Raw genomic sequence first — 21,762 nt, 5'->3', positions numbered from 1 at the left:
GGCTGCTTTGTCCTGGATGGTGTCGAGCTTCTTGAGTGTTGTTGGAGCTGCACTCATCCAGGCAAGTGGAGAGTATTCCATCACACTCCTGACTTGTGCCTTGTAGATGGTGGATAGGCTCTGGGGAGTCAGGAGGTGAGTTACTTGTCGCAGTATTCCTAGCCTCTGACCTACTCTTGTAGCCACTGTGTTTATGTGGTGAGTCCAGTTGAGTTTCTGGTCAATGGTAACCCCAAGGATGTTGACAGTGGGGGATTCAGTGATGGTTACATCGACTTACGATGCAGTTTCCAGGCTGTGTGTTGCTAAGTCTAAGGTCTACCTGTAGATTGGAGTGAAATGTAATAAAGTAAAAATTGCTTCCAGCCCCTGCTTTTTCAATCAAAGATCAATCGCAGTTTGATTCACGATCAAACTGGGTGACAAATTAAACTCCCTGCAGTAATTGAGTCTGAAATGAGATCAGGTTGTGAAGCATTTCAGCAAACTGGTATAGGTGGTATAGGGCTGTCGCATAGTGGTATAGGGTTGTCATGAGCTGTATTGTCACGTTGAAGGCTGAAGTGCTCAGAATGCATTTGAGTAGGCATTCTAATTAACACCACAGCTCCAAATTTCCTCTGAGCTGTTCCGCTCCACTGCTGAGCAGAAGTCCCATTTTATATCAGCGGATCGCAGGACAGTTTTAAAAAATGTATTATAAGAGAGCATAAGACATTGGAGCAGAATTAGGCCACTCGGCCCATCGCGTCTGCTCCGCCATTCAATCATGGCTGATATGTCTCCATAGAACCATAGAACCATAGAAAATTACAGCTCAGAAACAGGCCTTTTGGCCCTTCTTGTCTGTGCCGAACCATTTTATGCCTAGTCCCACTGACCTGCACTTGGACCATATCCCTCCACACCCCTCTCATCCATGAACCCGTCCAAGTTTTTCTTAAATGTCAAAAGTGACCCCGCATTTACCACTTTATCCGGCAGCTCATTCCACACTCCCACCACTCTCTGCGTGAAGAAGCCCCCCCTCATATTCCCTTTAAACTTTTCTCCTTTCACCCTTAACCCATGCCCTCTGGTTTTTTTCTCCCCTAGCCTCAGCGGAAAAAGCCTGCTTGCATTCACTCTATCTATACCCATCAAAATCTTATACACCTCTATCAAATCTCCCCTCAATCTTCTACGCTCCAGGGAATAAAGTCCCAACCTATTCAATCTCTCTCTGTAACTCAGCTTCTCAAGTCCCGGCAACATCCTTGTGAACCTTCTCTGCACTCTTTCAATCTTATTTACATCCTTCCTGTAACTAGGTGACCAAAACTGTACACAATACTCCAAATTCGGCCTCACCAATGCCTTATATAACCTTACCATAACACTCCAACTTTTATACTCGATATTCCGATTTATAAAGGCCAATGTACCAAAGGCACTCTTTACGACCCTATCCACCTGTGACGTCACTTTTAGGGAATTCTGTACCTGTATTCCCAGATCCCTCTGTTCAACTGCACTCTTCAGAGTCCTACCATTTACCCTGTACGTTCTTCTTTGGTTTGTTCTTCCAAAGTGCAATATCTCACACTTGTCTGCGTTAAATTCCATTTGCCATTTTTCAGCCCATTTTTCTAGTTGGTCCAAATCCCTCTGCAAGCTTTGAAAACCTTCCTCACTGTCCACTACACCTCCAATCTTTGTATCATCAGCAAACTTGCTGATCCAATTTACCACATTATCATCCAGATCATTGATATAGATGACAAACAACAATGGACCCAACACCGATCCCTGCGGCACACCACTAGTCACAGGCCTCCACTCAGAGAAGCAATCCTCCACAACCACTCTCTGGCTTCTTCCATTGAGCCAGTGTCTTATCCAATTTACTACCTCCCCATGTATACCTAGCGACTGAACCTTCCTAACTAACCTTCCATGAGGGACCTTGTCAAAGGCCTTGCTGAAATCCAGGTAGACAACATCCACTGCCTTCCCTTCATCCACTTTCCTGGTAACCTCCTCGAAAAACTCTAATAGATTGGTCAAACATGACCTACCACGCACAAAGCCATGTTGACTCTCCCTAATAAGTCCCTGTCTATCCAAATATTTGTAGATCCTATCCCTTATCACACCTTCCAATAACTTGCCCACCACCGACGTCAAACTTACTGGCCGATAATTTCCCGGATTTCTTTTGGAACCTTTTTTAAACAACGGAACAACATGAGCCACCCTCCAATCATCCGGCACCTCCCCCGTGAATACTGACATTTTAAATATGTCTGCCAGGGCCCCTGCAAGTTCAACACTAGCTTCCCTCAAGGTCCGTGGGAATACCCTGTCCGGTCCTGGGGATTTATCCACTCTGATTTGCCTCAAGACAGCGAGCACCTCTTCCCCTTTAATCTGTAAAGGTTCCATGGCCTCCCTACCAGTTTGCCCTATTTCCGTAGACTCCATGCCCGTTTCCTCAGTAAATACAGATGCAAAAAACCCATTTAGTATCTCCCCCATCTCTTTTGGTTCCATACACAAACCCCATTCCATATTCCAAACCCCATTCTCCCGCCTTTTCCTCGTAACCTTTGATCCCCTTAGCAATCAAGAACTTATCTATCTCTGTCTTAAATACACTCAATGACCTGGCCTCCACAGCCTTCTGGGGCAATGAATTCCATAGATTCATCACCCCCTGGCTGAAGAAATTCCTCCTCATCTCGGTCCCAAAGAGTCGTCTCTTTATTCTGAGACTGTGCCCTCAGATCCGAGTCTCTGCTACTAATGGAAACACCTTCCCCATATCCACTCTATCCAGGCCTTTCCATATTCTGTAAGTTTCAATGAGATTCCCCCCCCCGACTCTCTCATCCTTCTAAACTCCATCGAGTACAGGCCCAGAGTCCTCAAACGCTCCTCATACGTCAAGCTTTTTATTTGTGGGATCATTCTCGTGCAGATCTCCCATCCTGTTGCTCATTGAGGTCACAGGATACATTCTGTCTGTCTCAGGTTGGGGTGGAAGATGTGTTGGAAATTATTGAGCGGGCAAGTATGGGAGAAAGAAACACCAAAGCGAAAAGATGGGAAGAAAGCGCCAATTTCCAAATGGCCTTTAGGACCAGAGGAGATAGGTGGAGTGAAGCTGAATGGGAGGACAACATTCAAATGGATAGGAAGAGAAATGAAGAATGCAGAGACCGCAAAGTAAACAGTTGGTTAATTTACATTTTGGCCAGTGACGGCACATGGGATTAATTTAAATGTTTCATGTTTTGAAGTAAAATGCCTTGAGGATTGTTGAGAGCGAGGAAAGTCAGTGAGTCAGGCAGGGATTGCAGCTAAATTAAATGTTGAGTGTGTGAAAATAGTGCATTAAAATAAGTGAAGTCAGTGTTACTGTGACAGAATTACTCCTTGATTCAGTGGATTGGAAGAACGCCAGCATTGCTAATTCAAGATTATCGGTATAAAAAAATTATATACCAGGATTTCATCTGTCAGTGTGTATGTATATTTTAGTGATTTGGTACCAATGAACTTCACAATGGAGCAGTGATAAATTGCAGTGCATGGTGTTTCAGTAAACATCACAGTTTGAATTAATGCCCAAGACCTTTTATTGTGGCACTGCTGAATTTTTTAACATATAATTTTGTAGATTTGCAGTACCAGTTGGTGGCACTGTCTGCTGTAGAGGGTCAGCTTTGTCTCAGCGACATGTTGTTCAGCGAGCAACTCACTCAGCCGCCATGGATCAAAAAGGTCGTTAGTTTGGTTCTGTACTGAGTTAACTGATTTCAGCCAAAACCAAGTAGAGGTCCTCTAATTGGCCTCAGTGCCCTTGGGCATCAGATGGAGCATGGCCTTACTGTGATCCTTCTCCATCTTTAGGAGGCCTGTCAAATTGCTTCAAAATGTTAGTTTCTAAGTGGAAGGAGCACCAAAACTGACTTTAATCAAATGTTAGAGGCCACGATGAAACTTTTTTGCAATGGGTTTACTGAGATGGGGAAAGGGTTAGGTTTCAGAGATTCAAATATTCTGCCCAGTCTGCATTGGACTAGGGAACTTGAAGAGAATGCACTCTTTGAACCTATGCATACAAACAGGATTAGCTGCCATCTTCCAAAGCTGGGAGGAGGATGTCACTAAGGGATCTAGATTCTTTAACAGCTCTGAGCCATATCTCCACATCTTGATCAGATTGCATTTCCAATCCGTTTTGGAGTATTTTGTTTTTTTTTTTCCCCAATATGTTCAATGTAATAACTGGCCCTGTGCTGATTCAATGATTAAAAATGTTGATTTGTCTACAGTTTCAGCGTCTCTTCAATTTGTTCTTCTAATCAAACAACCAAATTTAATCATTCCTAAACATAACATTCTGCTCACAGTGCCTAAAATGTTGTATTGCATCCTAATGATGGGTGATAAAGCCTTCTTGCTGATGGTTCAAAACAGATTATACTGTGAAGAAAAGGACCATAAAATACAGGAACAGAATTGGGCTATTCAACCCATCGAGTCTGCTCCGCCATTCTGTCATGGCTAATACATTTCTCAACCCCATTCTCCCGCCTTTTCCCCATAACCTTTGATCCCTTTACCAATCAAGAACCTATCTATCTCTCTTAAATACACTCAAAGACCTGACCTTCACAGCCTTCTGTGGCAATAAATCCCATAGAATTACCACCCTCTGGCTGAAGAAATTCCTCCTCATCTCAGTTCTAAAAGGTCATCCCTTTACTCTGAGGCTGTGCCCTTGGATCCCAGTCTCTCCTAAATTTTTATTTATTCATTCACGGGACATGGGTGTCGCTGGCTGGCCAGCATTTCTTGCCCATCCCTAATGGAAACATCTTCCCCATGTCCACTCTTTCCAGGCCTTTCAATATCCTGTAAGTTTCAATGAGATCCCCCCTCATCCTTCTAAACTCCATCGAGTACATACCCAGAGTCCTTCACAGGAGGCAATGGATCGTTTTTTCTGAATGGTTAGGCATTAACGTGGAAGGGTGTTGTTCATTCTTCTCAGGTTGGTTCCTTAATGATTCACTTATTTGGTATTTTGGGTTAATGTGTACTGCCCTATTAAAGGTGAATTTAAAAGAATGTGGACTTGCGGCGAGTGATGCAGCTCGACACCATGCCTGCAGTACAGAATGTTCTGAATGGTTCAATAACCCACAGAGTCACCCAGTGAAATCAAGACTATTAGCATTCATACCAAACAGCAGAGAGACTTGGGACTGATAGCAGTGTAATTGAAAGGAGCTAACCGTCTTGCATTCGATGGAAATGGCTATGCTTTCATGGCCAATCAATAAGACCAATCTGACAACAACAGCAGCAATGCTGAAATCGACTTATTTTGATAACAGTGCATTTTGCAAATAATCAATGTTCCTTGAGAGAGATCATTCAGCTTGGAGATTAATCACTGTTAATGTGGAGATGGGGAGTTCGTGTGGTGTGGTGCAGTGCGGTGGGATAGTATCCCTATCTCTGGACCAGAAGCTCTGGGTTCAAGTCTGACTCCAGGACCTGATGACTATGGAAAGTGCACTCATAATGTGGTCCAATGGGTTGATAATCTGCCCATAAACCTGTTCAAAGTGCCTGATGAAAGGTGATAAGAGTGGGAGTTTCCTGGTCCGCAATACTGCAGACGGCAACGGCAAGCCCACTGCATTACTTTGCCAAGCATAATTATGGACCAATTCAATGGAAGTCTATTGTCACCAACCACAAGGCATGGGCACAGAGGGAGGTGGAATGCGGAGGGGAAAGATAAATAGGGGCGATGAAGCTTTCAGCCATAATTTATCAGCGAGATGCAAATAAAATATGGAGGCACATTAGCCGAGCAGTCACGTTGCACATGAGGAGTCTCTCAGTTAACCGTGTGATTTGAGGCTCCCTCTGACGATGTTCACGGTGTATAGAACATACTTTTCTAGCTTCTCCATGTTCTCTGATTAACCTGAGAAATATATTGTGCTTCTAGAGAAGCGCCGGCATCCACTGTGTTCTCCGGTCAGCTCTTGGCCACATTTCCTAATGCATTTTTTATTTCAGCAAGAACATAGAGTCACTCGGGAAGAGAAGCAGGCCATTTGGCCTGTTATGAGAAATTCCAAGTTATTGAAAGAGAGCTTTCAAAATGCAACATACCTGCTGATCGACGGATCATTACGTCGGCGGTACATGTGAATTCACATATTAATTGGATACAAGAAATGGCTTACGTACATTTAATGATTGCGTGCAGCCCCACATCTGGTAGAATACAAGATCTGCCATTTAGTCTGTTTCACAGAATTCGGTATTAGTTCTTCACCAGTCAGACATACACGCTGTTGCCGGAATTTTACCGGTACGCCCGCCCCGGGATGCTCGGAGAACGGCATTTTCCGTTGGCCTCGGGCGGGATCGTATGAACCTCGGGTGGACGTGCCGGTAAAACTCTACCCTGTGTTTCAGTTTCCAGCATCCACAGCATTTTGCTTTAATACACACAGACATATCACACACACACGCGCTTTTCAATGGGAGCCACTTGGTTGGCGATCAGAAGAAGGAAGGCTGGTTGACCTCTTTCACCTCTTCAATGGACATGTGACCACTTGTAGCCTCCCTGCCCCCATCTCCCACCCCTCCAAATTCGTCCTGATTGAGATTAGCTGATTCACTGCAGATGAGAGGGATCAATCATGGGAAAGTCCAGGGTTCTCAGTATAGCTCAGTACCCACGCTGGGCAACACACCCATGAAGCTTGCGAGCAGAATCCTCCCTTTTTTGTACATGAGAAGCTGTGCAGGAGACCATCTTGATTTCTAAAATTCTTTTGAAGGATAAGTCAAAATGCCATGGATGTGACGCTGTCTCTTGAGCTGTTTCTCAGTACAATCCCGCAGCAGCAGGGCCATTTTATGGGCATTGATACAGGAAAAGTAAATCTTTCAACAACAGCGGTGCCAAAAGTGTGACCTCTGAGCCAGACTTTTAACAGTATCATGTATAAAAATGGGATGACATCTTAGAAGTGTCACAGCCGCATTGATCTCAGCCCTATAGAATCATAGAATTCACAATTACATGGATCTCAGCCCAGCCTAACAAGAAGGTGAATACAAGCACAGAATTATCCAGGTTTCTTACAATCAACCAAACTCCACACACTCAGCACTGTCCAAGAGCATCAGACGTAAAATGTGATTCCAGGTGCCAGGAACCTGGAATCACAGTACACCGAGTTACTGGGAATCTAGACACTTCAGTTGCTTGTACAGCACTGGCCTGTGATGACTGTCTCCCAACTGGCCACCGTCAAACTCTGCAAGTAAACTGCAGACAGATTCTTTTTAATCCCAGCGAATGTTTTTTTTTTGATGAGTCCTCCTGTTGCTTTACAGCTTCCATTAATCTTTCAGATTTATGCATCATTTTTACCAGCATTGATGCTCCTGAATGCAGAATGATTTAGTGGGTTGTGTCTCTGTTGACAAGGAATCTGAAGGAGGAAAGTAGGCCCGAGTTAGGACACCTTGTTTATATCACAACACATTTGCAAGAAAGTGAAACTTAAAGAGCAAAAGCCATTCAGTTTCAAATACCATCCTCTAGTATCTAACCTTACCCATTGTTGCCCATCCTTCTAATACCTTGATTTATCCATTGATACTCATTCCTCTAGTACCTAAAACTCACCAATCACAGCTGGTTCCTCTGATACCCTCTCATCCATCAATGCTTTTGCCTGAGATTCTAAAGTTAAAGTTTATTTATTAGCCACAAGTAAGGCTTACCTTAACATTGCAATGAAGTTACTGTAAAATTCCCCTAGTTGCCACACTCCGGCGCCTGTTTGGGATCAATGCACCTAACCAGCACGTCTTTCAGAATGTGGGAGGAAACCAGAGCACCCCGAGGAAACCCACGCAGACACGGGGAGAATGTGCAAACTCCACGCAGACAAGCCGGGAATCGAACCCGGGTCCCTGGCGCTATGAGGCAGCAGTGCTACTAATCCCAACATGTCTCTCTAGTTTACTATGTCACTTGTCAAAGCCTCTCTCTAGCAGCCTAACTCACCCATTATAGGTTGTCCATCATTTACACGAACTCACGTCATAGTCTGTCCCTTCAGTACACGATGTGACCCATCAATCTCTAAAGCTGATCACTATTCTCTCATTAAAGCATGGTGGCACAGTGGTTAGCACTGCTGCCTTACAGCGCCAGGGATCTGGGTTCAATTCCCAGCTTGGGTCACTGCCTATGTGGAGTCTGAACATTCTTCCTGTGTCTGCGTGGGTTTCCTCTGGGTGCTCCGGTTACCTCCCACAGTCCGAAAGACGTGCTGGTTAAGTGCGTTGGTTGTGCTAAATTCTCCCTCAGAACAAGCGTCGGAGTGTGGCGACTAAGGGATTTTCACAGTACCTTCATTGCAGTGTTAATGTAAGCCTACTTGTGACACGAATAAATAAACTTAAAAAAACATCTTTTCAGTAACTTTCCTCTCATTTTGATGACAGTTGTCCTGGAACCTTATCTAATCCATCAATGTTCCTGTAATATCTTGACCTTTCCATCAGTCATAGTGCCTCTAATGCCCAAATGTGCATACCAAAGTAGTGATTCTCTATCTTCCTGTAATATCCTAAACTCGCTCATCACTAATACATTTCCCTCTAATACTCTTAATACCCACCTATCAATAACCATTCACCCTGTACTCTAACCAGCTACAATTTGAATGCTCTTGAGTATTTATTTATTCATTTGTGGGACATAGGCATTGCTGGCTGGCCAGCATTTATTGCCCATCTCTAGCTGTCCTTGTTCAGAGGGCAGTTGAGAGTCAACCACATTGCTGTGGCTCTGGAGTCACATGTAGGCCAGACCAGGTAAGGACGGCAGATTTCATTCCCTAAAGGACATTTGTGAACCAGATGGCTTTTTTCCCGACAATCGACAATGGTTTCATGGTCATCAGTAGATTCTTAATTCCAGATTTTTAAAAATTGAATTCAAATTCCACCATCTGCCGTGGCAGGGTTCGAACCTGGGTCTCCATCACATTTAGCCAAGTTTCTGGATTAGCGCTAATATCACTAGGCCATCGCCTCCCCTTTATTCTCCGGCTCTGTTATCAATTGCAACCTGGTACAAAAACAGAAAACGCTGGAACATCTCAGCAGATGTGGAGAGAGAATAGAGCCAACATTTTGAGTTTGGATGTCCAAAGGGCCATTCTGACTCGAAACGTTGGCTCTATTCTCTCTCCACAGATGCTGTCAGTCCTGCTGAGATTTTCCAGCATTATCTGTTTTATGTTTCAGATTCCATTAAGCTGTATTTTGCTTTTAATTACAATTTGGTATTCTGCAACTGTTCAAACAATAAACTGAAACAGTGGCTAGACAAATGACACCAGAGCTAAAATTTTACCACCTTGTCCGCCCCGGAATCGGGGTGGGCGAGGCTCGCAGAACGGAATTCTCCATTGGACTCGGGCGGGATTTTACGAGCCTCGCCCGAGCTAGGTCATAAAATAGTGCCCCAGGTGTTTGTGAGCAGTGCCAACTTAAACACCAGGCACACCACCAACGCCACCAAGTTCTCTTCGGGTGAATTATTCTGATTATTTGATAAAGATGTTCAGGGATTGCAGTGAGCAACCTGTGATGATGTGATGCTTTTATCTAACTGCTACCATTAGGATGCTATTAAGGTGGTGTTCTCTCTTTGAGAGAAATCACTCAGTGCAATGGTGGAGGTTTGACTGAGAGTGGGCTCATTATCTGAGTGTACTGGTGTGACCCCCCCCCATGAGTTAGTTTCTAAAGTCAAAGCACTAATAGCAGAGGGCCAGATAGCGGTGCTGGGCGAGGGAGTGGGTTGTTGTAGTTGGAAGATGACTGATAATGGAATGACAAGCTGCAGTTCATTCTCTTTATACAGTCACAGTGCATACCATTAATCAATCCAAGGTCGCAGTGAGGCGCACAAATAATCCAATGACTGTCAACCCTCAGTGAGACAAAGGTCAGTGTAGCATGCTCTGTTTGTTATTTCACTTTTATTGCATGTTGTTGCAATACATTTCAGTTGCCTGTGTTCATCTCCCAAGCACGTCTCCGCCGGTTAAATGGCCGGGCTTTGGTAGCCCTTGCCTGGTTCTGTTACCCACCTCGTGGCTGTGGTGTGCGTACCGTCCTGCACACATCTCGCCTTGCACCATTTCTGTACACCGCCCTCACACAAATCCGGTTGTCAGCCCCTGGGATGAGGTCTGTTAATAGCACACTTTGGACCTGTGCTGGAACGGTTCTCACAGAGGGGCTTCTTCGGTGGCGAGTGCACCTCACCCTGTAGTTCAGCACTGTTCCTCTGGCAGGATCCCATGAGGCTACTACACTGGTGGGGGTGATGTCGCTGAGCTTCATGTTGTTGACTTTGGAATGCTCTGTCCAGACTAAAAGAAGAGGGTACAAATATTGTTACTGATAAGATCTCAGATTAGTGATGGACACCAGGATAAATAGTCCTGTTCCCACTCCGTTCTTCTGTGTTTATGTTCCTTAGACAGACATGGGGGTAGGTAGTGATGAGAGAGAGGCCTAGTTATGTCCCACTACAGAGTCAGTGCCACTCTCAGGATCTTATCGCTCACATACAATACATGTCCAATGCATTGTACTATGGTTTCTCTTACATTGCATTTATCCCTCATTGGAAGGGCAACCCTTACCCCAAATCACAGCAGAGTGTTGGCTTTGATCCCAGGAATGAAAAGCTTGATATATGAGGAGCGTTTGAGGACTCTGGGTCTGTACTCAATGGTGTTTAGAAGGATGAGGTGGGATCTCATTGAAACTTACAGAATATTGAAAGGCCTGGATAGAATGAACGTGGGGAAGATGTTTCCATTAGTAGGCAAGACTAGGATCCGAGGGCACAACCTCAGAGTGAAGGAACCCTTTAGAACTGAGATGAGGAGGAATTTCTTCAGCCAGGGGGTGGTGAATCTGTGGAATTCATTGCTGCAGAAGGCTGTGGAGGCCAGATCATTGAGTGTATTTAAGACAGAGATAGATAGCTTCTTGATTGGTAAGGGGATCAAAAGTTATGGGGAAAAAGTGGGAGAATCAGCCAGGATTGATTGGCAGAGCAGACGCAATGGGCTGAATGGTCTAACTCTGCTCCTATCTATCTTCTTGGTAACCAAGAAGGTAGATGAGGGCAGTGCAGTTGATGTTGTCAACATGGACTTTAGCAAGACCTTTGACAAGATACCGCATGGTAGGCTGTTGCATAAGGTTAAATCTCACGGGATCCAGGGTGAGATATCTAAATGGATACAAAATTGGCTTGATGCCAGAAGCCAGAGGGTGGTTGTAGAGGTTTGCTTTTCAAACTGGAGGCCTGTGACCAGCGGTGTGCCCCAGGGATCAGTGCTGGGCCCACTGTTATTTGTCATTTATATTAATGATTTGGATGAGAATATAGGAGGCATGGTTAGTAAGTTTGCAAATGACACCAAGATTGGTGGCATAGTGGATAGTGAAGAAGGTTATCTCGGATTGCAACAATTGGGCCAGTAGGCTGACGAATGGCAGATGAAGTTTAATTTAGACAAATGCGAGATGATGCATTTTGGTTGAGTGAACCAGGGCAGGACTTAATTAATGGTAGGGCGTTGGGGAGAGTTACAGAGCAAAGAGATCTAGGGGTACAGGTTCATAGCTCCTTGAAAGTGGAGTCACAGGTGGACAGAGTGGTGAAGAAGGCATTCGGCATGCTTGGTTTCATTGGGCAGAACATTGAATACAGAAGTTGGGACATCTTGTTGAAGTTGTACAAGACATTAGTAAGGCCACACTTGGAATACTGTGTACAGTTCTGGTCACCCTATTATAGAAAGGATATTATTAAACTAGAAAAAGTGCAGAAAAGATTTACTCGGATGCTACCGGGACTTGATGGTTTGAGTTATAAGGAGAGGCTGGATAGACTGGGACTTTTTTCTCTGGAGCGTAGAAGGCTAAGGGGTGATATTATAGAGGTTTATAAAATAATGAGGGGCATAGATCAGCTAGATAGTCAATATCTTTTCCCAAAGGTAGGGGAGTCTAAAACTAGAGGGCATAGGGTTTAAGGTGAGTGGTCCAGAAGGGCAATTTTTTCACAGAGAGGATGGTGAGTGTCTGGAACAAGCTGCCAGAGGTAGTAGTAGAGACGGGTACAATTTTGTCTTTTAAAAAGCATTTAGACAGTTACACGGATAAGATGGGTATAGAGGGATATGGGCCAAATGCGGGCAATTGGGACTAGCTTCGGGGTTTTAAAAGAAAGGGCGGCATGGACAAGTTGGGCCGAAGGGCCTGTTTCCAAGCTGTAAACCTCTATGACTCTATAACTCTATAACTCATGGTCTGATGTTGAGAGGACACGATGAGCCACCTTTCCTAGTTGTGATCAAAGGTTAAGCTGACATCCCAGTTGTCCGACATCCAAAAGATCGACAATCACCTCCGAGCACAAACCTGCTCACTGCCCCGCTGCACCTGCCTTATGATTGAAAATTAACAACTGTAACATGACCTGAATTAAGTTGAAACACTGCAGTGCATCATCTGAGTTTGAGAAATGACACATTGCTCTATGAGCTCCCCAAAACACAAAGCGATTCCTCTGCGTTTATTTGAATGAATGCCTCCTTCCTTTAAATTTCACTATTTCAGGTGCGTAGTTGTATAAAAACAAGACAAATAGCTGGAAGATAATCCTCAATGCTCAGTCTACATTGTGAAAATTCCAGTTGACGTCGCGAAAGTGGCCATAATAGGCCCTTTAATTAGCTGAATGGGCTACCTGTCACTTGTAGGTGCGGTCACCCCCCAAATCATGTCTTCATGGCATTGGGGTGGGCCCATGGCGGAAGATTGCTCACCAGCTGGTAATGCAAAATTGTGGGCCTGTACACCGCTGCCTCTGCCTCCTCAGGTAACTGAGAATTCTGCCGCAGTGCGGCACAATGGTTAGCACTGCTGCTTCACAGCACCAGGAACCTGGGTTCAATTCCTCTGAGTGCTCCGGTTTCCTCCCAAAGATGTGCAGATTAGATGGATTGGCCATGCTAAGTTGCCTCTTAGTGTCCCAAGATGTGTAATGTTAGGGGGATTGGCCATGGTGTGGGGTTACAGGGAAAGGGTGGAGGGGTGGGACTGGGTAAGATGCTCTTTCAGAGAGTTGGTGCTGGCTCCGGGGTCCGAATGGCCTCTTTCTGCACTGTAGGGATTCTATGGCACTGGGGATTCTATGGTAGGAGACCATGCTCTGAGGGGAAAAATGTTATCACTGCATCACAGCATCTCTTGACTGCTGCCGCAGAACCTCTTACCTTCCTGAGTACAAGCTATCGCAGACAGTGCTTTTGTTCTGCCAGAATGGTACAGGGCTGACACGGTGACCAGGTAGGTGGTGTTGGGCTCCAAGTTGTCCACGATGGTGCTGTTCTGGCTGCTGTTGATGGTGAGTAAACTGGGCTCACCCCCCGGCAGGATCCCATACAGAACTTCATAGGAAGCTACGCACAGCAGGGTCGGGGCCCAACTGACCCGAAAACTTCTCGGGCGCGAGTCCGAGATGAGGATTCTCTGTGGACTGATCTCATCTGGAGTCATAGGAAAGAAAATAGTGTCTGAGTTAATTGTGTACGATCAACGAACGCTGCATATAGCCTCATAAAATTGTGCTAGGTAATCAACAACTTTCACATGGATAATGTACCAGTGTATAAAGTGCAGGGATATGGGGAAAAGGCAGGGAATGGCACTTAATCATGATGCTCATTTGGAGAGCCCGGTGCGGACACGATGGGCTGAATGGCCTCCTTCTGCCCCATAACAATTCTGTGATTAACAAAATAGGATTTTTAAATTAATGTCACTGTATTTTATATAGCTCTATGTATCTTTCTTTTATTCATTCGTGGGACGTGAGCATCACTGGCTAGCCAGCATTTATTCCCATCCCTAGTTGCCCTTGAGAAGGTGCTGGTGAGCTGCCTTCTTGAATCGCTGCAGTCCACACGCTGTGGGTTGACCCACAATGCCGTTAGGGAGGGAATTCCAGGATTTTGACCCAACGACTGAAGGAACGGCGATATATTTCCAAGTCAGGATGGTGAGTAGCTTGGAGGGGAACTTGCAGGTGGTGGTGTTCCCATGTATCTGCTGCCCTTGTCCTTCTAGATGGAAGTGGTCGTGGCTTTGGAAGGTGCTGTCTAAGGATCTTTGGTGAATTGCTGCAGTGCATCTTGTAGATGGTACACACTGCTGCTACTGAGCGTCGGTGATGGAGGGAGTGGATGTTTGTGGATGTGGTGCCAATCAAGCGGGCTGCTTTGTCCTGGATGGTGTCAAACTTCTTGAGTGTTGTTGGAGCTGCACCCATCCAGGCAAGTGGGAGTATCCCATCACACTCCTGACTTGTGCCTTGTAGATGGTGGACAGGCTTGGGGGAGTCAGGAGATGAGTTACTTGCTGCAGTATTCCTAGCCTCTGGCCTGCTCTTGTAGCCACTGTGTTTATGTGGTGAGTCCAGTTGAGTTTCTGGTCAATGGTAACCCCAAGGATTTTGACAGTGGGGGATTCAGTGATGGTTACGCCATTGAATATCAAGGGACGGTGGTTAGGTTGTCTCTATTGGTGATGGTCATTGCCTGGCATTTGTGTGGTGCAAATGTTACAGCCCAAGCCTGGATATTGTCCAGATCTTAAAAGCAAAATACAGCAGATGCTGGAATCTGAAACAAAAGGGCCATCTAGACTCGAAATGTTGGCTCTATTCTCGCCCCACAGATGCTGTCAGACCTACTGAGATATTCTAGCATTTTCTGTTATTGTCTAGATCTTGTTGCATTTGAACATGGGCTGCTTCAGTATCTGAGGAATCAAGTTACGCATCAGTAAATGGTCCGACTTCGGGGAAATGTAGGTCTTCACTGTTTTTTTTCAATAATCCCAGGTGATCTCTCGCTACACTGATTATAATAGGATCCAATTACTGAACACGGATCTAACTGACCATTTATCACTAACTGTGACCGTCAACAGGTCCAGGCAGCGAGCGGTCAAGGGGGGCGTCAGACCTGACTGTCTGTCAATGTACTGCAACGACCTTAGTGGCTGGATGGCCTTGGAGAGGGAGCATACAGTTTCTGGCGATGCACTTCATACCCTCCGCCTCTGGTGGGCAGTGTGGGAGCTGGGGTGCATCGTCACCCTCCCCCCTCACCTCCACCAGCACGACATTTTGGTTTAATTAGTTAAGTTTCCTTTGAAGTTTTGATTTTTTTTGTCACAGTGCCCCACCGGGGAGGCCACCCCTCTCACTTCTGTTTAATTTATCGATTTTCATTATCTTAAAAAGCGTTCATCACTAACTGAGTGATCAATATATCAAATGGTAACAATCCCCGATTAGTCAATTGTGAATGTTGACCATACGCTCCCAGAGGGTGGCACAGTGGTTAGCACTGCTGCCTCACAGCGCCAGGGACCCGGGTTCAGTTCCAGCCTCAGGTCACTGTCTGTGCGGAGTCTGCACGTTCGCCCCATGTCTGCATGGGTTTCTTCCGGGCCCTCCGGTTTCCTCCCACACTCCAAAGATGTGTAGGTTAGGTGGATTAGCCATGCTAAGTTGCCCCTTAATGTCCAAAGATGTGCAGGTTAGGTGGATTCGCAATGGATTCGCCATGGGATGGCTTGGGTGGGATGCTCTCTCGGAGAGTCAGTGCGGACACAATGGGCTGAATGACCTCTTTCTACACTGTAGAGATTCCGTGTGCTGCTTCTCTTTTTGATCCCCAGTCCTGTACTGCGCTACCGAGCGGTGCTGCTCAACATCTCCAAACTGATAAAAATATTTTTAAGAAAAGAGACGTATCCTGTTAAAATTATAAAGAAATTTGATCAGCTAGACGTAAAGAAGAGGAGTTCAGGGGAGTCCAAACAAGGTGCTGTGCATAGAAGGTGGCCACGTAAAAATCTGATAGGGAATTCAGGAGAGACTGCTTTACCCGAGGAGTGGTGAGATTGTGGAACTCGTCATCATAGGATGGCGAAATATATTTAACCATTCGACTGTACAGGTGGCTACTTTTATACTGGCGTGAATAGCAGAGATACATCTAAGACGAAGCTGGATAGGTACATGGAGGGATTGTTGAGATGAACCATAGACTTCCTATAGTGCAGAAGGAGGCCATTCAGTCCACTGAGTCTGCGCCAATGGCAGTGAGGTGGGAGTTTGCTTAGGTACAGCATGAAGACCAACGCAGGCCAGATGGGCCAAATGGCCTCTTTCTGTACCGCAAAGTTGTATGTAATGAAGCATTGGCAGCGGCAGTAAAAGCAGGTTGTCATAGAAACGTAGAAGATAGGAGCAGGAGGAGGCCATTCGGCCCTTCGAGCCTGCTCCACCATTCATCACGATCATGGCTGATCGTCCAACTCAATAGCCTAATCCTGCTTTCTCCCCATAACCTTTGATCCCATTCGCCCCAAGTGCTATATCCAGCCGCCTCTTGAATATATCCCATGTTTTGGCATCAACTACTTCCTGTGGTAATGAATTCCACAGGTTCACCATTCTTTAGGTGAAGAAATGTCTCCTCATCTGCGTCCTAAATGGTCTACCCTGTACCCTCAGACTGTGACCCCTGGTTCTGGACTCCCCCACCATCGGGAATATCCTCCCGGCATCTACCCTGTCTGGTCCTGTTAGAATTTTATAAGTCTCTATGAGATCCCCCCTCATTCATCTGAACTCCAGTGAAAACAATCCTAACCTAGTCAATCTCTCCGCGAACATCAGTCCTGCCATCCCTGGAATCAGCGTGGTAAACCTTTGCTGCAGTCCCTCGAGAGCAAGAACATCCTTCCCTGCATCTGCATGGGTTTCCTCCGGGTGCTCCGGTTTCCTCTCACAGTCCAAAAATGTGTGGGTTAGGTGGATTGGCCATGCTAAATTGCCTCTTAGTGTCGGGGGGCTAGCTAGGGTAAATGCATGGGGTTATGGGGATGGGGCCTGGGTGGGATTGTGGTCAGCGCAGACGCGATGGGCCGAATGGCCTCCTTCTGCACTGTAGCATTTTATGATTCTATGTGCTTGTTATGTGCCACAAAACGCCAATATGAAAGTAGCAAAGTGAATTATCTCAGGAACCTTTAGTGCCTCGATTGGTTAAGTATATTTTTGTGTTAATGCCATTGTAACATCATATAAACATCACAGTATAAATTAACAGTGTTACAACTTGATGCACCATCAATCGAGCAAAGACTAGTTTGTATGCAAGAACAAATAGGCTTTTATTAGCAAAAGACTTGGAGCACACCCATGCCGATTAACTGGTCCAGACTGAGGCAGGGGGGTGGGGAGCAGCCGTCTTTATACCTGGACCAGGGTGGGGGAGGAGTCTCGGGTAGGGCCGGCAGGGATGTGTCCAGGCATATACAGGTAATAAGCTAACAGTGGTTACCACACGACTGAATCAATTATTCTTTTCAACTCTGGGGGGTTTTCTCTGAACAACCAGACTGTGCCGATGATTAGAAGCAGTGTTATCGAGGTTGCGATTGAGAGAAGGAGATTTGCATTGTTGTAAGCAACAATTTGGGAGGCCACATTGGCCAGATGGATCTTAATGGTCTCTTTCAGCCTTGATCATGACAAACAATGTCCAGGATAATAGGTTCCACCGTACTTGCTACAGCAGATCGCTGCCTGACTGCTTAAGTTAATTGAAACCTCGATAAATAAACTCCAGCGCATCTGGCTCCCTTCATCTGAATCCAGCTCCTGCCACATGTTTGTGCACCGAATGAGCTGTCACTTTGAGCACCTGACCCCTGGCTTGTCACAGCGACGTCTCAATGCCCCAGTGCTTGGACACCGGGGTCGCGACCCTGCTCAAGCTGAGCTGCCTTTGAAAGCTCCGCAGCTCCAATTCTGAAAGCTGCTTTCAGCCCCTGAACTCCTGACAAGCTGTGAGTTTCCAGACGTGGCCAGTGGCCTCTGTCAAGCTACCTCTTAGCGAGAAGGCAAGGACGCTCACAGACATTGTGGGAGGGAAGATGTTTCAGAGCTTGCTGAGAAGCAAAGTCTCCTGTTAATTCCAAAACAGACAATGCTGGAAAATCTCAGCAGGTCTGACAACATCTGGGGGCAGAGAATAGAGCCAACGTTTCGAGTCAGGATGACCCTTTGTTAGCTCTGTTATGGTGAAATTAGGGTGATGGACACAAAATGGTTACTGGCACACAAAATGGACTCTGGGAAGGGACATTAAGAGGCACAGACAGTTACACAGAGTTAAAACCTGCAGTATCTGAATTGCTGCAGGAAACTGGTCAGAGCTTGAGGCACTTTAGATAAGAGCAGACCCAGAACAATGAGTTTGATAATGTCAGCCACTGATGGGGACATAAATGCAGAAATGTAACAAGATCAGCCACTGAATGTATATATCGAAACCAGTCATTGATAGAGGACATAACTGCATAAATGTATCCATTCTATGAATAATGATGTGTTAACTGTCGATGTCCGTATCTGTCTACTCAACTTGTAACGATGTGTTAACGTCTAATGTCCGTACTGCCTATTGTCTAAAAGGTATAAAGATGGTCAACTACCATTGTGTAGTTGAGAAGGTAGCTGCCAAGTACTGCGGAGTGCCAGTGCTTTCTCCCAAAGCTTTGTCCGAAATAAAACTGTTTTGTTGAACCTCCAAGTCTGACTCCGAAGTGGTAAATTTCCAACAACAGCTCTAATATCTCTCCACGGATGCTGTCAGACCTGCTGAGATTTTCTAGCATTTTCTGTGATATTTATATTGTGATGTTTATATGATGTTATACCGTGGGGGTGAGGGCAGATTGACAAAGGGGTCATAAACAAAAAGACATAGGGAATGTAAATGCCATCTCCATTTGTTGTGCGTGGCTCGTCCATTCAAATGCATGGTACCTTTAAATGTTTTGGCATGGCAGTTTAAAGGGAAACTGCGTGCATGGCCAACATGGGGTTGCAGTATAGCCATGCACATGCAGTTACGGGGAACATTAGTGAGGAAATGGGGTTGACCCAGGAAAAGGAAGTGAGATTTTGTGCTCAATGGTGGCACAGTGGTTAGCACTGCTGCCTCACAGCGCCAGGGACCCGGGTTCGATTCCGGCCTCGGGTGACTGTCTATGTGGAGTTTGCACATTCTCCCCGTGTCTGCGTGGGTTTCCTCCGGGTGCCCCTCCCACACTCCAAAAGACATGCTGGTTAGGTGGATTTGCCATGCTAAATTGCCCCTTAGTGTCCAATGATGTGTCGGTTAGGGGGATTAGTATGTGGGGTTACGGGGATAGGGCCTGGGTAAGATACCGTCGGAAAGTCAGTGCAGACTCGATGGGCCTCCTTTTGCATGGTAGGGATTCTCTGATTCGTATATCCACTTACTGCTTCTGGATATTCTGATGGTATTCATGGCAAAGGTTCAAAGGATCTTGGGGTTCAGATACACATATCTATAAAAGTCATGGCACAGAGCCATTCAAAATTAAAAGCAAACTGGGCACTGGGTTTTATTGACAGAGTGGAAAAGCAGGCAAGTCTTTTTAAACTTGTACAGAATCTTGATTAGACTAGAGATCCCCAATCGATGTGTTCTGTGGCACACTGGTGTGCCGTGAAGGCCCTCTAAGTGTGTGCCACACAAAAAGATTCCAAATGATTCAAAATTCATGTAATTAAACTAAAACTAATCTTCGTCTTCAGTTCTTCACACCCGACGAATCACGGGCCTCCGGGGCATGTGCTGGCTGGGAAAGTGCTGCACATGCGCGGTTTATATGTGTTATGCTGGACAGGCCTATGCCCATGACCAACAGGACTTGGAGCTGCAGACAAAGGCCCCATTTACCCGCACAATAAGCGGAAACGCTAAAAGGGTGCAAAAGCATTGGGAGAAGCAAGGGAGAGGTTAAAAACACACGGGCAAGCGGACAGGGGGAAGTTAAAAAACAAAGTTCCCAGTTAGGGGAAACAAGACAATAGGAGGAATGCCTCAATTATTTTTGATTGTACAGAGGTGTGCCATGACATATAAAAGGTCGGGAACCACTGGATTAGACCACACTTGGCATCCTGTGGACCATTCAGGTCTCCGTTGTTGTGGATCCTGTGTATGGTTTGCTTCATTTATACAAAGACTTCATTTTAAGATATTTCTGCCTATGCAATTACATTTAAATAAGAACATAAGATATGGGGGCAGAATTAGGCCACTCGGCCCATCGAGTCTGCTCCGCCATTCAATCATCGCTGATATTTTTGTCATCCCCATTCTCCTGCCTTTTCCCCATAACCCCGATCCCCTTATTAATCAAGAACCTATTCATCTCTGTCTTAAAGACACTCAATGACCTGGCCTCCACAGCCTCCTGCGGCAAAGAGTTCCACAGATTCACCACTCTCTGGCTGAAGAAATTCCTTCTCATCTCTGTTTTAAAGAATCGTCCCTTTAGCCTGAGGTTGTGCCTTCTGGTTCTAGTTTTTCCTACTAGTAGAAACATCCTCTCCACGTCCACTCTATCCAGGCCTCGCAGTATCCTGTTAAGTTTCAATAAGATTCCCCCTCATCCTTCTACACTCCAACGAGTACAGACCCAGAGTCCTCAACCATTCCTCATATGACAAATGCTAAGCTTTTAAAGTTAACTTGACCACATTTTAAACTCAGCAGGCATGCTGGGATTAGCTTGAAAAAATTGACTGCATTCTTTGAAATTAAAATGCTAGCAGAAACAAGTTAACAACTTATAATTCTGTATTCCGAGTATGTTTTCCTGTTTGGGTCAAGTCTATTTTTGAGACCAGTACAATACTGGCTTTTGCCGATATCTCTCTCTCTCTCCCAGTTTTTTTGTGCTCTGTAATGTGTTAATTTTAAATCCTGCTCAGTAAAAGAAATTCAACATATCAGTGCTGTCTCCGTCTATTCTGAGGAATGAATGGACCCTACACTGTTATATGAAAAGCATTGGAGAAGGTGCAAGAAAAGAATCACAAGGAATATATCAGAACTGCGAGGTGATAATAGGAAAAGCTGAATTGGTTGTAGGGCTCTTTCCCCTGGGGAAGGGGTGACCTGACGGAGGTCTTTAAAATGATAAAGTGGGGGTTTGACAGGGTATGGACACAGAAGATGTTTTCACTCGTCGGTGATACAAAAACTAGAGGTCATAATTGTAAGATATAATTCAAAACATGGAGAGAAATCTCTTTACCCAGAAAGTGGTTAGAATGTGGAGTGTGCTACCACAAGGAGAAGGTGAGGTGATTAGCATAAGTGCATTTGATGGGGGAAGCTGGAATAGTTACATAAGGGGGGGAAAAGAATTGAAAGACATAAAGATACTGTTAGATGCAGAAGAGTGGATGGAGGCTCATATGGAGCATAAACTTCAGCTTGGGCTGAGTGGTCCTTTACTGATGCCCCAGAAACGTGTAACTCACCACAGGGAGCTGTGCTAACCTTTCTGCTGGTGGTCCCAGGGATTAATGGAGTCAGTGGTGTTTGCCAACCCCCCCACCCACCTCCACTGGCATTTATATGCGGTGGGCAGGGAAATGGCGCCCAGCGTATGAGAAGTTCCAGAATTGTGACGAGATAGCATCCCTCCTCACTC

The 21,762-nt window shown here is 45.5% G+C and overlaps 1 protein-coding gene across 1 annotated transcript in view; it reads right to left on the bottom strand.

Annotated features, from left to right (window-relative positions):
* Positions 1–6,247: 6,247 nt before the first annotated feature.
* The window catches only part of vwa1 (von Willebrand factor A domain containing 1), a 68,851-nt gene continuing 53,336 nt past the window's right edge, over positions 6,248–21,762 (bottom strand). Inside the window, exons 4-6 of the mRNA XM_078238919.1 lie at positions 13,416–13,688; positions 10,203–10,487; positions 6,248–7,520 (exon numbers count right to left, since the gene is read on the bottom strand). Coding sequence (XP_078095045.1) covers positions 7,456–7,520; positions 10,203–10,487; positions 13,416–13,688 — 623 coding nt within the window. The 3' untranslated portion in view covers positions 6,248–7,455. The remainder of the gene's footprint in view (positions 7,521–10,202; positions 10,488–13,415; positions 13,689–21,762) is intronic.

This window comes from Mustelus asterias, chromosome 22 (genome assembly GCF_964213995.1).
Source record: "Mustelus asterias chromosome 22, sMusAst1.hap1.1, whole genome shotgun sequence".
Classification (NCBI taxonomy): domain Eukaryota; kingdom Metazoa; phylum Chordata; class Chondrichthyes; order Carcharhiniformes; family Triakidae; genus Mustelus; species Mustelus asterias.
Note: the sequence above shows the minus strand (reverse complement) of the source record. Positions and strands in the feature narration are given on the sequence as shown.